Raw genomic sequence first — 16,485 nt, forward strand, 5'->3', positions numbered from 1 at the left:
TGTGCTTATTTTGCTTAATGGTAAATCTGGTCCTGCTCTCCCCCCTCCCACTGTTTGAAAAGTCTGTTTCTGCTTATGAAGGGGAACACATCAAAAAATATCACAAAGATTACTGTTAAGTGTTTAAATGTGAAAATAAAGTGTAGTTGCAAATAAAGATTGAAAAAAAATTCCATAATATTTAAAATTTAGATTTTTTAACTCCAATTTTGTCAATAGAGGTCACTGCATGTAAACAAACCACTGGACATATGCATAAAATTAACAATGAATTTCAGAATTTTTCAGTTACTGGCGCTTATATAAGGCTTTCATTGTCATGTTGACCGTTCTTTTACCTCAGCCATGAATCACCAGCTGAAGTTTTATGAACGCTTTTTTCTGTGAAATGCCTAGAATATGACATAATGACGTAGTTGCAAATAAAGATTGAAAAAAAATTCCATAATATTTAAAATTTAGATTTTTTAACTCCAATTTTGTCAATAGAGGTCACTGCATGTAAACAAACCACTGGACATATGCATAAAATTAACAATGAATTTCAGAATTTTTCAGTTACTGGCGCTTATATAAGGCTTTCATTGTCATGTTGACCGTTCTTTTACCTCAGCCATGAATCACCAGCTGAAGTTTTATGAACGCTTTTTTCTGTGAAATGCCTAGAATATGACATAATGACAATATTCTGGAATTAATTTTTAGTTTTTAACAGGGTTGTAGTGATTTAAATCAGTTTATTTAAATCAACTGATTTAAATCAATTTTTTTCAGATATTAAAAATTATCTGTTGTAATTGAATAAAATTATTTTCGCAACTCCAAAGTGATTTAATTTTTTATTAAGTTATTTTAAATATAGAATAATTCAAATATTATATTTTCAAATATGTATAGTATAATTTGTATATATATATATCAGAGATACCATTAGTTGTACCAATTTAGCTGATAAATGCTTACCCAAAGATTTACAATGATGAAGTTATAAGATGTAAAGTTGACTTAGAAAATTGCATTGCAATGGATGGGTGGATATCCATAATGAATAAATTCTGTGTTATCAAACAGTGTGGTAAAGCCATCCATATGTTAATACTATTGACACATCTGGCTCATCACATACTGGAAATTATTTAGCAAATGTGGTTTTCAGTTCAGTGAAGTCAACAGAAGAAAACTTCATATGTAAAATATCAAGTTTTGTTACAGACAATACTGAAAATATACGGTTTCTTCCAGAAAGACTTGATGAAAAGTTTGGTTTTTCGGGACTTACATATTGGTGCAGTGCCCACAATTTAAACCTGCTAGCCAAAGATTTTGTTAAAACTGATGTATTAAAGTATGTTACAAGTATATATCAGATATTTCCGCGATCATCTCTCAAAAGCATGGTATCATGTGTGAGGTGGAAGTGCATTTGTCTTCCTTTAGAGGTATGATGGAATACTTATTGTGATTCTCTTGGATCTTATGTTAAAAATTCGTCAGTTGTTACCAAAGTTTTTGAAGACCACAGATCTCAGTAACATCTCTAGTAAAATCTAAGTACTGGTTCAAAAAGAAATGTCAGGGACATAATTGCGATTCTGAAACCAGTAGCCAAAATTAATGATTTTGTACAAAGGAACACGCACGCACGCACGCGCACACACACCTGAATGTGTATTGGCATGGAAAAAGCTGCAGTTGAGGGTAAAAGAAGCATCAACATCAAACAATAAAAAGGTTTTGTCATCAGAGTATAAAAATATATATGAACAGTCATTAACAGATGCACTCTTTTGCTGCATTCATTCTAAGCTCATCAGTGTTAACTCTTCTATTAGGGAATTAATGTCGCAAAAGAAGAGAGAAATAAGGGTCTTGAATTTATCAAATGAAAATGTGGCTCTAGGTTTCTGGCTAGGTTCCTTGCTTTAAGGAAGTTGGAACCACTTCATGCTAAACAAAAAATTATTTTTTCACTCTAAGGTTGGTGATATAATGCCTGATGTAATTAAAGAGTGATATGTGAACATATACTAGCTACAGTCAAATCATCTATGCCTGTGTTGAAAGGATTTTTTCAAGGATCGAACAATTGTTGAATTGTTCATTCCAAATAGTGAAACAGATTAAGAGTAGACAAAGCATTCAAACTATGGTTCTAATGAAGCAAATGTACAATTATTCATACGGTAAAGTTGTTTAATACTTGCTGCAAGATATCTATTCACAAAATGTTTTTCCCTTTTTCTTAATAAAATGTTCTGATGTATTTCACAAGTATGATTCTTTATCTTTAGTTAACAAATATTTTTTAAACAGTCATTATTTTTGTAAGTTAAAATTTCTTCAATTTTATATTCTTTAAAGAAAGCATAAATGACTAGTGTACTAGTAAGTAATATATATATATTTTATATATTTTGTTTAAAAAATCAATAAAATCAAAAAAATTGTGATTTAAATCAAATAAACCAATTTTCTATAAAAATCAACAACCCTGGTTTTTAAAATGATTTGTGAAAAGTTTTTTTTAAATCAGTTTCAGTATTCAAGTCAACCAATGGTAAATGGATAGGCTAATTCACTAATAGTGATCCTCTTACCACAAAAGCAAAAGTTTGAGGGGAATAAACCGTTTTCATAATTATTCAAACTAAGCAAATGCTGAAATAACCTACCCAGGAACAAAAAAAGTTTTTTGCTACATAGATTATCTTAATACACAGGAGTGACTTTTTCTCTAATATTTTTGTCACATGCACAGACCCATTTCTCCATTGCTATAGGCATGACATAGTGGGGTGCTGTTGTATAAGCCAGTGGTTCTGAAACTTTTGTTATTACCCATGGCTGGCTCCCTTACCCTATTCATAGTTCATCTGCGACTCCCTGAAATAGTTTAGTAGATATTGTGCATTCATAAAAGAACCACTTCAGAAAGAGCATATATAGGCAGACATAATATCTACAGCTCCCCTGTGACAATGCTTGATGACATTTTTAGGATCCGTGGCACATACATTAAGAAACACTGGTGTAAGCCAATGATGTAAAATGTTGGTGATTTTATATGTAGGGAACTGTTTCATTGCATGGAGCTTTAAAAAGAACATAGTACAGTAGAGATCCTCGATAATCTAGATGTGCACTGGTTGGGCCTGTGTAGTAATCTTACGTTTTTAGGCGGGTTTTCTTCGATCATAGAAGAGGATAACAGGCCACTGCATGTCTGTGCACAGATTTTTAATTATTTTGATGGGTTTTTTTCAACTAACTTACAGTAATCCAAATATGCAAGTTTTCCCCCAACAAAGTTACTTCATCTGCAGCTGCTGTAAATATCTATCTAGTTTCATAAAGAGTTACTACCACACAAGTTTTGCCAGGTTGGGAAATGGTTCGCCATCCCTAGCTTTGGAAAATATATTTGCTTATTTGCTCATAGCTGATCCAAAAATATTTGAAAATTCGTGACCACTGACTTTTGAGACAGATTACGGATCTTCCAGTTTGAGATGGAGAGGACTTCTAGCACCAGTAACAATTTCATCCAAGTTGACTTGATATGGCTTGTGTGCAGCTGTTTGTATTAATGGTTGTGGATCACTGTAAATAATAATGATAGCCTTTTTATAAACAACAATCCACTTGTATGATGACCAGTAACATGGAATTCAAGATATTTTCTTAACGAGCTTGAGGCGACCACCGATATATTTCATCTATAATGACAACTCCAGACCTGCCAACTCTCCGGATTCAGGCGGGAGACTCCGGATTTTAAAAAATTTCTCCAGATTTTCACAGAAAATTACATTTTTGCGAGCTTTCACTTTATCGTGACGTCAATGAAAGTAGTCGTCGTTAGGGAAAACACCCATAGAGGACAGCCGTGGTCATTTCCATCGAGCAGCCGTATAAAAAAGTCTTGGTGACCGCATTTAAGCAACTGGCAAAGACTTTAAGTAGTGTTTATCGGCAATCATTTATCAGGGGCATGACCTTGGTTGCCGAAATTCCTGTATAATCGTTATTGTATTCCATTAACAGCCATGCGGTAAACACAAGTTTTTTTGTCAGCAGATTTGTATTTTGAAGTTTTTTAATTGTTTCCTCCGATTAAATATGTCTTCAGAAAGAAAATATAAAACTTTAAGCTATATACAGCTAAATATAAAGCTTTTGAGAGTTCATATACTCAAGGTTATCAATCACTGATAGCATCCACGAAAGGAAACTTAAGTTTTATGAACAGTATACGTAAATGTGATTTCTCTATTCTGCATGGAAAGACTGACATGGAATTATATTCTGCTGGAAGGGGGGGGGGAAGCGGCAATGGAACTTTTTCATAATTTATTTTAAAAAAATGTTTTCGAAAAAATGGTAAACGGGGAGGGGGGGGGGATTCCCCTTCGGAAGAATCTCCGGATTTCTGAATTCTAAAAGTTGGCACGTCTGCAACTCTTACAATGATACAGTTCTCTGATTCTTTGAGTGTCGTTATATATACTGCTTGACAATTGCTAATTAACAATGCTATTTTTTGTTGTATTTAATGACAGACATCTGTCACATCAGACATCAAAGAAATGAAACTTGGCACATGTTTGATAAACATCCTGAAATATTTTTATTGAGCAAAATGAAACTGATATTGCCACATGGCAAAAAAAGATAAGCAAAAGGAAAAAAAATTCTTTCTACAGCAATTGTAAACAGTTATGAAAAGTGCTTGCTCTGTTGGAAATAAGGACAGAGTTCTTCAGTATGAAGTGTGACTTCTTCGGACACTACTGCTAAAACAGACATGCACCTCGTCCATATTCCTCTGCGGAACTCCTAACGAATTGGTACATGTTGGAACGTATAGTGAACCTTTCATGAAGTTTGTTTCTGTGTAATGTTTTTTATCTGTAGTGCTGCCACCCATTTCTTTCTAACTTTATTCTTCGGACATTGATGCACATTTGGTATCTGCTGTGTATGCTGTCCACTGAATTGTTGAGAGCTTGAGGGATTTTGCCCTATTCGTCCTTCAAGGCAATTTTCAGTTCCTGCATGGTTTGAGGAGGATGTCCTTCAGCAATACGTCTACCGAGTGCATTCCATGCGTGCTCTATGGGATTTAGGTCCAGCAAATATGCACGCAGGCCATGGCATGCGCTCAATATCTTCACTTTCTAGTGTGTCATCCACTTCATTTGTCCTATGCAGATGGGTTTGTCATCCATAAACTGAAAGTCTGGACCAACTGCACTGCAGAAAAAATTGACGTTACCCAGGAGAATCTTGGTGTAATACTACAGTGGTTTTATGATACTTCCATCAAAGATATGGAGCAGAGCTCTGTCATTGTGCATGATACCCAAACACACCATTGTTTCTTGGCTATAGCAACCAATTTCCTTTACATTCTACTTATGCATTCCCTCTTCCCTCCATGGTAGCCGTAGTCAAGAATTGCTGTTGATGCTTAAGCGAGATTCGTCAGAGACCATAACTCTGGACTACTGCTGCTGATCCCAAAGGATATGCTCATTACACCAACATAATCTTTCTTTATGATGATGCACTCATAGCAGAATACATTTTACAGGCTTTTGTGCGTATAAGCCTACATCATTCAATCGCCGAAAAATGGTTCTTGCATATTTGCAAGTAACAGTAGTGTTTACTGGAACTTGGCTATAAATGGAATTTCTGTTTCTTTTCGTCACTATGCTGACATATCTATTCTATTGAGGTGCGGTGATCCTTCCACAGCCTGTAGCAGATACATTGCTGAAAGACATAACCCTCCTCAAACCATAAGGGAACTCAAATTGCCTTAAGGACGAATGGGACAAAATCCCTCACGCTCTTCTCAAGCATGCACAACAGATGCCAAATGTGCATTGGTGTTCGAGGAGATCAGATTTCATTCTGAATAACTTGTATTTGTCCTTATTTCCAGCATAATGAACACTTTTCGTAACTCTTTACAATTGCTGTAAAAAAATTTTTTTTATTGCCTATTTCTTTTTTTGCCATGTGGCAGCATCTGTTTAATTTTTGCATGATAAAGATGCTTCAAGATGTCTATTAAACATGTGTCAAGTTTCATTTCTTTAAAGGATGTCTATCATTAGGTATGAGAAAAAATAACACTGTCCTTAGCATTTCACTGTTCTTGGTTATATAATTTAACTGGGTTCAACTAACTCAAATAAGTTCATATAATGTATTTTTTGCCTTTTTTCTGTGCCAAATTTTGTTCAAGTCTATATATTACTGGTACATAAAAACCAGTTGTGTTCTCGATGAATGTTGATATGGTCAGGAGCATAGGCGTGCGCAGAATTTTCTTGAGGTGGGGTTTCAGATTTTTTTTCCTTCTGGAGGGAGGGGGGTTTAAGTTTTTTTCTGCAAAATAACACTATAACCTTGGTTCGGGAAGGGCCCTCCCTTTGCATATGCCAATGGTCAGGAGTGAGTTGAGCATAGCTGAAGAAATGATAGGTCTATATTTGTCAAAATCGGATAAGTGTTTCCTTTATTATTATTTGTGATTTTTCATTCTACAAAATAAAAGTGTCACCATGATTTTCTTTTTGATCACAATTAATAAAAGCTGAAACTTTTATTTTTCTTGTTCATTGGAAATTTAGAAAAGACTCACAGTCGTTAGGTGAAAGGTGGAAAAAAGGTATTCCTATCGAAGTGATTCCTAGTGCCTATTATCCAATACAGCGGCGCTTGGAAAAAATTGGAGGGAAAGCTATTTTACGCATGGCAGTGGCTAAAGCTGTAAGTATATCAAAACTAATGAAAAAAATTCAAGCTTTTTTTTTCCAGGATGCTCTAGCAGAAAAGTTATTTGGATACCAGGGGTCTTTCTAGCCAAAATTTGGGTCAGTTTTCTGGATGGTTCACAAAATTCTGGATCTGAAAAAGGAGTCCTTCATTAAATTCTGGATGTGAAAAACTCTTCACAAAATAAAAGTGAATAAAAAAACCATAAATTTTTGGCATTTAATTTCTTTTGTGATAGGTTGACTAGATTATCTCGCTTCCCATGAAATTATTTTTCTCAAAATTAGTGACTGGTTTCACAAAAATGAGAAAAATTTTCACAAACACAGGACCTTACAAAAAAGTCTGGATAGACCCTTGGATACTTACATACCACTTTTGTTGGAATTAAATGTGGCAGCAATGCAAAACAACAAATATCTGTAAAAATATCAACAAATATCAAATGTCATGTATTGTTTTCTCTATAATTCTCATGATGTCAAATTTATTATGTCCGAATTTCCTTGCATATGACTTTTTTTTTTATTAATGTTGGTTTTTATTTTGTGTTAGGGTCCTGTTGTTACTGACAATGGAAATTTCATATTAGATTGGAAGTTTCCTGTAGTTACAGATTGGGCTGAAATGGACAGGAAGATAACTTGCTTTCCAGGTTAGTTATACAATGTGGTAAATTATTTTTGCATGGTGAATGGATTTGTACATTTGTTGTTCCAGTAGTCACTGTTGATAGTTCAAGATATGGCATCAGTGCCTAAAATATTCTTTGTGTGATAGTTAGAGCAGAGTAAGGACAACGCTCAATTTCAGAGTTTATGCTAGGAATTTCAACCAACATGAGAGAAAGTCACAAAGTCCTGGAAAAGCATTTTCAAAAGTTCTGTTGGCTTTCTTGAAAAAAAAAACCTTTGTAAGAAATTTGGTTGATGCCTAATTTCATTTTAATTTGTCAAGCCCTTATTATTTATTGATTAGAGCAGGCAGACCTTCAACATGATACTTACATAACACAAAAATTCATGCATTTTTTCCTCATTCTTCCTTTTAAATACACAAAGCACGTGGCAGCACCAGCGGAATGAAAATAAGCACTTCTGACAACATAAATATGCTTGGGTCATGCACACTATATGTTCCATCATGTACCAGTTGGTTTGCTTGAGTGGTGCAGTAGTAAGATGCTCATCTTCCATCATGAAGGTTGCCATCAAGGTCCACGGGTTCGAATCTCGGGAAGAACATTGAAAATAAGTTCTTTACCTATCGAATCAGGGGCGACCACTGATAGATGGCTCCTTCATTTCCCATCCAACTCCAGTGGTTGAAAATTGCTAATTCATTAGAAATTCCCCAGAGGAATGTTTGCTTGGTGCATTTAAAGTTAAATAGTAGTAGTTACAAACTCTGAATACTATACTACAGGATCCATACAGTCTTTGAAAAAAAAAGTTCATTTTCAATTTACTGAACATCCTAGAAAAATTGCATTTCTTGAAAAAATAATCATTTTCAACTACTTATAAGTGCTTGAAAAATTTTTGTGTGAATTTCATTCATCAGTTTTCAGCCCCTCTCCTTTCAACTAAATTCCCCTAAACCATGTTCTACTGAGACGAAAATGAATAGAGCAACAACGATGAGTTATGAGACAATTAATATAGGTATGCAGGGACATATGACCATGCATACCTGTGCTAAAAAAAATTTTGCATAAAATCTGGCTGCAAAACACCACACTTAAATATTGCTCAAAATATTTTAAGCAATTGAATTAGTGAATATCCATTGCATATATGTAGGTGGGCCATGCTTCCTTGACAAAAAATATGACAAAATTGCCAATTGTCACCAAAAATAATGCCAAAGGCAAGCAGTGTTGCTAAAATTGCCAAAAAAATCATGAAAGGCAGGAAATGAAGCAACATTGCATTCAAGCAGTAGATCCAAATGAATTCTATGGGAAAAAAACGTTAAAATGACAAACATGCAAGATGAATATTCATATTTAAAGCCATAATTATCGTAATATAATTTATAGATTTGGAAAAATAAAATTGCAGTACTTAAGGTGGTCGCGTACCTTTTAACATAGTGAAAAACTGTGCTCTAGTTGTAACATCATATTGAAAATACTATTTAACCACTGATTTATTTAAAATTTTTTACACATGTTCATGATTGTATGTGTTATCCTATGCTTGTATAAAGTTTTACATATCTTGAATACTTAATTTTTTGAAAATTGGAGAAAAGAATGGATTAAAAACACATCTTGTGCACATGACATCAGTGTAATTGAATAAAAATTGATTGAAAATAAAGGAAACTGTTCAGTTCATGAAATGAGGCAAAAGATTGAGAGATTTCATTGATTCAATCTTATTTTAAATTAAATTAAAAAATTTTTTGAATTTTAATATTTGAAATTAAAATTTCAAATAAGATTGACTCAATGAAATCTTAAGCTCTTGCTTCATTTAATGAAACTGAACAGTTTCCTTTATTTTGAATCAATTTTTATTTGAAAATTTGCAAAAAATTTGGTATTAGCAGGGGTGCAAGAGCTGCGGCAATTGCGCCAAACTGTGCCGAAACGGTTCTCTTGCTACACGGTGCGCCATGGCGCCGAATCCCTGCGCATTTGCGCCAATTCTTGTTTGTGGTTTGCGGAGGTACCGCTAATGCACTGTTGTACGTCAAATACCCTTAATTTAGGAAAAAGAAACATGAAAATTTTGATCACGGGACGTGTTCTTTCCGAGACACGGAAAAAGATACGGGGGGGGGGGGGGGGGCGGGAGAAACTTCTTTTTTTTTCACTTCCCACCATCTACCACAATCGCGTTATCTCGTGACCTTGGAAAGTAGTTATACTACCTCGAAGTATTAAGTCCTGTACTGTTATTGGTATAACCAGCGGGCTATCAAAGTCCTTGAATGAATATGCCAAATTCTCCGATTTCGGAAACCGTTTTTTCTCATGCTGGTTATAGGTTATATACTGAAAATAACAGTAATTTCGCGGCTGCCAATCGGTGTTTGAAGACGGCATACATCGAAAAGGGGATTGGTTTACTCGTTTAAATTACCGAAATTTTTCGGAGATCTTTGGGAAAAAATAGGATCTGTAAAAACTCCAGCTAATATATTCATAGTTTTGTCATCTAGCCACTATGAGGTCGTGTGGTAACGTCGGCGATTGCCGATCGTAACAATTTCACATCGCGAGAAACCGGATTTGGTGAACAGGGCCGGCTCGAGGGAAAAAATTTTCTACCCATGCAGAACCTTTTTTTTTGGCGCTACTGACCACGTTTTTTTGGTCGACAAACCTTTTTCCACCCTTTCAACTCCATTGGGCACCCTTCCTTGAGCGGCGCCCAATATGGCTGCACGGTCCGCCACTGCATTGGTGGGGGAGGGGCATGCTCTTAACAATAGTCAGAGGAAGGAGTTTGTATTAGGAGCATGCTCATTTTACTTAACTTCTGTGAGATACCTATTATATATTAATGTCCTACCTTTCCAAAACATGTTGTTGGAGAGAATGAAATGTTTGCACCCTTTCTTGTTTTTTGCACTCCCTCTCGTGCATTGCTGGGATGGTACATTACTCCCTCACGTATTGCTGGAATGTTGTTTAACATTGTATCACCAACAGAACTATTGATTATGTGTGATGAATGGGTTGCACTACAATGCAAATAATTACAAGAAGTGAAATCAGTTCAGAGAATAGAGAGATAGATATTGGGTAGACATATTCAAACTTTGTAATTTTGAAAGCAGCCCAAAGTTCAAAATTTTGCCAGTTTTGGTGAAGGCTTTTTTATCTTCAGCATATGGTAACGCAGACAGTGAAAGAGAGTTCATTGTTAACAAATAAAGAAAGTCTGTTTAAACATTGAAAAATCTGTCCATCCAATGCTTTAATGGAATAAGACATACATAATCTTATGTTCAAGGGCATAAAAAATTGGAAAAAAATTGTCATTGAGATACTGTACTTCTGAAAGCGACTCATGATTCGTAATCTATTAACATGCTATTTTAGGTTTAGAAATTGTTTAAGTAAATAAGGTATTTATATTTTTCTCGTTTTCTGCATTTTGCTTTTAAATTTAATAATTCCTTTAAATTCTGTGAGAAGTTAATTTTCCACGGAAATTCTTATTATATTCTGCACACACTTTTTTCGCTATATCAGGATGAATAAGATTTTGGTGTTCAAGCTGCAGAAATTCTTGCTGTCTAGGTTTTCAGTATGCATGTTGCTTAATTTGAGTCTAATAATTTTTATTCATCATTTCACTAATGTATGTTTTATTAGTGACAGATAAGATAACTCAGAAAAAATTTTAATGAATTTTTTATTTGTGAGTGAAATTTATTTAGAATTATTTGTTCCAACCATTTTTGGCAAAACTATGGGCATTTCACAGAAAAATTACTCCTTATATCGCAGATATAGTTTGTGTTTAGTTCTGCTCCATTTTCAAAATTTCTGCTCCAAAAATGAAATTTGCTGCTCCAAAATGGATGAGGGGCACTTGCACCCCTATATTAGAGATGTATGTAAAAGTATATGCCAGCATAGGGTAGCACATACAACGAAAAATATGTGTAAAAAGTTTGAAATAAATCAATGGTTAAATAGTACTTTTAATGATGATATTACTAGAGCATAGTTTTCACTATGTTAAAAGGTATAAGATCTCCCACCCCCGCAATTTCAGAAAATAAAAATAAGCTTTGTTGCAAATACGGGAAATTATATATCTAAAACATTTTTATGGAAAGGTCAAAATTTACATGGAAATACGGGAATGTCCTGGGAAATATGAGCCATATGGTCACCCTAAATATATGACTACATGCTGATATTTTTTTCGAAAGCAAATTTCAATAGTGTTTCAAACATATAATCATTTCTGCTAAAATGCACTTTGTATACTAAACTACAATGTGTTTTTTTTTTATAAAGCAACACCTTTAGAACTTAATATTACGTAAAGGTTAAATGAGAACTATAATTACTTTAAAAATTGTTTATAAGATACTGTACTTAATAATTAAATAAGGCCCGTTTACACGAGACAAGTGCTTTAGTTGGTAACTTAATTTTAACTTACCGATTCTTCTTGAAAGTGTCCACATGATAAGTGGTAAGTAGACGCTCATTGGATAATTTTTATGGAGGTGAGCACAGTTAGCGCATGCACGCTTCAGTCTACTCAAATCCACGGAGAGAGAGAGACGCACAACGCGCGGGAGAATAATAGTAATAATTTTTTATTTATCTGGCATTTTTAGAGAGGTGCTTCTTTTAAAGCTCATAGCTTTTGTAACGATGGATGAAGATGATCAGGTAGAACTTACGAATACTGTGATCAGCGCCACATTATATGATATTTTTTTTAAAGAATATAAATTTATTCACTTTCACTTACCCAAGAGGGGAAAAAAGAATACACAACATATAAACTTATGTAAGTCATCGAGAAGAAATGTAAGATTTCTCTATTTCTCCTCTAAGTTGTAAATATCGCTTATATGATATTTTAATTGAAGTTAAAGAGGAGGTAAATTATGAATTAATGTAAGCCGAAAATACTGGAGAAGATTCTTGGCATTCATAGGAAATTCTAAAGGTTAAAAATTAAATAATAAAAATTCATTAAACATAAAAATTATTTCCAAAGTTTCAAAATTATTATTTTTAAATTTAATCTATAGAGATGATATCTTTATGTTAAATATTTGATCATGTATTTTTGCAACAGATGGCAGCAAATTCGTTCTGGATGAGAGAAATATTCGAAATCCCCCTCCAGTTTTTAATATATAAATCCTCCACACCCGATATATATTTTTGAATCTTAAATTTTTTTCAACTCCTGACATCACGTCGACAGAATATTCCATAGCTTTTTTCAACATCGAATAATTTTTAGCTTGTTTGTTAAGGTAATTTTCATTTCTATGGTTCAACAAACATTCATGGCGAAGATATTTTTCAACAAACTTGAAGGTTGTGTCCTCTGGCCACCTCACCATCCAATATTTCCGCGGAATTCTAGCGAAACTTCAGGAAACGACGGAGCATGAACAGGTTCACGCTTGAGATCAAAATAAACCCCTCCGTGAGAGAGCAAAAGGACCCCTCCAAGAGCGGCAGGTCATGCCCACTGGCGCATGCGCACAGGTCTACTTAACCGGAAAAAATAGAACCGTTCGTATTCACTTACCAACTAAATCACTTGTGAACTTGCGCACTTGCCAACTAAAGCCGTGTAAACAGCCCTTATCATTTGCATACATTGTATCGTACTTGGCAACTTAAAATTAAGTTGCCAACTCAAGCACTTGCCTTATGTAAACGGGCCTATACTTAACTGTACATGCACCTCCTAAAAATTCCTCTGAGGAATTTGTAATGATTCAGTGCATGCTGGAATGCATGTTTTAAGTGTAAGTGCGGTCCCAACAAATTTATGTGGCCAGAGTTACACATGATTTGTGTTCTGTGGTGCCGCCACTTGTCTTTCATATTTTGAAATGAAAATGACATATGCCTGAATTTTTATGTTGTGTAACCATCATGTTGAAATCCTGCTTGTGTTCTCTTAAATGTTTTTTTTTTGTAGACCAGACGGCAATTTTTTGTTGGCATTATTTTAATTTTAGTGTAGGCTGTGAGTGTTATTGTGATGGGAGGGCATAGCTGCCAAGTCTCCTGGATTTTCCGGGAGGCTCCAGAATTTCTACTCTATCGCCCGTACTCCTGAAAAATTCATTTATCTCCCAAACTTTACCTGTGATTGTAAAAAAATCCCTACATTTAGGCAAAAAAATTATTCTCCAAGAATTTACTAAAAAAAAAAAAACTGCTGCTTCATAAGCGTTGTGTAAGTTACTGCCATTTCATCTAATCATAAAAAAATATTTTGTGTTTGAGGAGAAACACACAAATTTGCCAATTAGCACGTGTCAGTCTGGCCTTTCGAAATCAGAAATCGGCACGATCACATGTATCTGCTTTATCCATATGTCCCGTTTCGAGCCTAACAGATTTTTTGGTTTGCGAGATTCGATTCGTGAGACCCAAAGACTTTAACATACTGGTTGGCCATGATTATCAATGGCTTGCATGATGTCATGGTTTTTGCAATGGAAAAATATCCCTAAAATTTCTCTTTTACTAATGAAAAATCTAAAATGTTTTAAAAGATTTTTTTTACATTTATTTATGTACAGAATTTGGATCGTGCGAAAACCTCCCAAATTCTCATTCGCTAAAATTGGCAGCTATGGGAGGGGGGGGGGGGCTTTTTTTTGCATGGATGTCACTTCATCCAAAAGGGGGGCGGGAGAATCCATATCAATCTTACTTTCCTTTTTTAAGAAATCCCTACTTAGTTTTTGAACAATCTCTTCTATGGTTATCTTTGAATGGGTTTCGTATGGAATTATGATCTGAGCAAAAATTACCCCCCTCATTTGCCATTCTTCAATGTTTGCAGCTATTATATTAGGAATATTACATTATTATCAGTAGTTACAGATAAACAATGTGATGATAACCGAGGTTTCACTGTATACTTGGTTTTATCAATGGCAGGAGTGTGTCGGATAATGTACACTATGCAGTGTTTACAATGTAATATTCCTTCCCTTCTCATAATTTTCTCTTTTTTTTTTTTTTTGCAGGTGTAATCGATACCGGCCTCTTCGTTGATATGGCACAGAAAGCCTATTTTGGGCAACAAGATGGCTCAGTCACAGAAAGGCACGCAAAATCGTTTAATTATTAGAATTTTGATGCCAGTCATAGACTTTTTTTTTTTTGAGCTCACTCATATTTTCGAATCGCATTAAATGTTTTTGAAAATATTTTTCAAGCTTCATGCATATATTCGTCACATGAAAGCTTCATACATTACATATGAGTGTGTGTATATTCGTATATATTTTTTTTATATAGCCTTGTGTCTTCAAATGACTTTAGATGTGAAATCATTGTTTTTCCCCCCATATATTTATTTTAGGGATATTGTCGTGACTTGATTTTTTTTAAAAATTTCAATGTGTATATTATGTTTTTTCTATATTACAATTGGATTTATTTTATGATGTTGTGTGTATTGTAATCTGTATTCTTTCAATGTGTAAGTACTTCAGACACATCACTCATGCAAATCATTTCAAACATGCTTTTGTGAATTTTTTCGAGTGAATTGCCAAATTTATGAGATGCTGAGCGTGTGGAATGACTGTTTTCTAGACTTGAGAGGGAATCGTTTGGTTATATGTTCTATTTTTCTTTTAAAGTCAATTGTCACTGTTTTTGTGCAGAATTTTTATATGGATCTCAGATTAGAATATTATAATGCTTATATCAGTTATATAATGAGCAATAAAATGAATCAATGAATATTTTATGGGCTTTTATTTTTGTTTTTTTTCTATAATTGTATATTATAGCAGTAAGTACACACACTATACGATTATAGATAATTCTATTACTGTTTCTCTTATGAAGCATCACATTTCCCTGTGTATAATCTGCAGATTATCTGAGTTTAAAAACATCTATATTCTCTAATGAAGATTATTTTACTGCTGCATATTATCTGTAGCTTCTTTTATGATAGGTTGGAATAAAAAAGGTATTTTTGAAAGGTAATTTATAGGAATAATTTTTTTCATGGTTAATGGATAGTGCACACGGAGGAATCAAAATTTTAAAACTAAAAATGTGACAAACGGAACAGTTGAATTTTTTAAGATTTCATTTTCGATGATGGAAATTTGCATATGTGAATTATATGCACACAGGCATAGTTTCACTACTTTGAGAAATACAGAAATTATAGCATCAAATTGCTGACAAATGTGTTTAATACGAACATCCAAATTGAGAATGGAATTGTTAATAATTACTTACCAGTCTAGAGCAGTGGTTCCCAAACTTTTCAAAGCGCAACTCACTTTTGACAAGAATTTTATCAGTGACACCCGAAATAGCATGACGGTGTATCCCATTTTCCGGGACATACTCGATTTATTGTTGATGAACATGCTTTAATTTCCGTAATCAGTGATGTACGAAACCAAATTATTTTTCGATATTTACTTGGCAGAACTGTTTTATTATTAGATTTCAAACTACACCCGTGATTTTTATCTTTGGATCTGCAGATGGTATTATCAACACAGTTGCAAGTTAGGACAGAATGCCTGTTTCGGCCATTGTAATGGTGCAAAGTGGATAACTTGGTAACCAAACTCAGGTCAGACATATTTTAGAGTTTTGACATGTTTTTACTCCATTACGAAAAATTTCTTATTCCAACTTTTCAATTTTGGCGAATCTTGCGACCTCCTCTTTGGGAACCACTGGTCTCAAAGTATGGGTTTCTAATTGGTGTTCCGCAGAACGCTGGGATTTTGTGACAGCTTTTTTTGAGCTTCCACATGATCAAACGCCACAGAGCCCTTAAAAATATAGGGGAAACCAGAGAGCTTTCAAAAGACGAAAACTTTCTTGTTGCTGATACTCACAAAGCTGTTCTTGATTTCGAATCTTTATCCGGAGATAAAGTCATTTAAAAAAGTCAAGCTGCTTTTTTGGAGGGCAAAATAACTTAGAAACAGTAACATTACATTTTTTTTTTTTCACATCAAATTTTT

The 16,485-nt window shown here is 34.2% G+C and overlaps 1 protein-coding gene across 4 annotated transcripts in view; it reads left to right on the plus strand.

Moving 5' to 3' along the window:
- Nucleotides 1-15,226, plus strand: part of Rpi (Ribose-5-phosphate isomerase) — a 30,875-nt gene extending 15,649 nt beyond the window's left edge. For all 4 annotated transcript variants that reach the window (XM_089234298.1, XM_089234297.1, XM_089234299.1 and 1 more), the window contains 3 exons: nucleotides 6,645-6,783; nucleotides 7,345-7,444; nucleotides 14,503-15,226. In XM_089234298.1, the coding sequence (XP_089090424.1) occupies nucleotides 6,645-6,783; nucleotides 7,345-7,444; nucleotides 14,503-14,606 (343 nt within the window). In that variant the 3' untranslated portion in view covers nucleotides 14,607-15,226. The remainder of the gene's footprint in view (nucleotides 1-6,644; nucleotides 6,784-7,344; nucleotides 7,445-14,502) is intronic.
- The last annotated feature ends 1,259 nt before the right edge of the window (nucleotides 15,227-16,485 follow it).

This window comes from Pholcus phalangioides, unplaced genomic scaffold (assembly GCF_987345545.1).
Source record: "Pholcus phalangioides strain wild (caught in Gottingen) unplaced genomic scaffold, Ppha-v1.0 ptg000008l_1, whole genome shotgun sequence".
NCBI classification, from domain to species: domain Eukaryota; kingdom Metazoa; phylum Arthropoda; class Arachnida; order Araneae; family Pholcidae; genus Pholcus; species Pholcus phalangioides.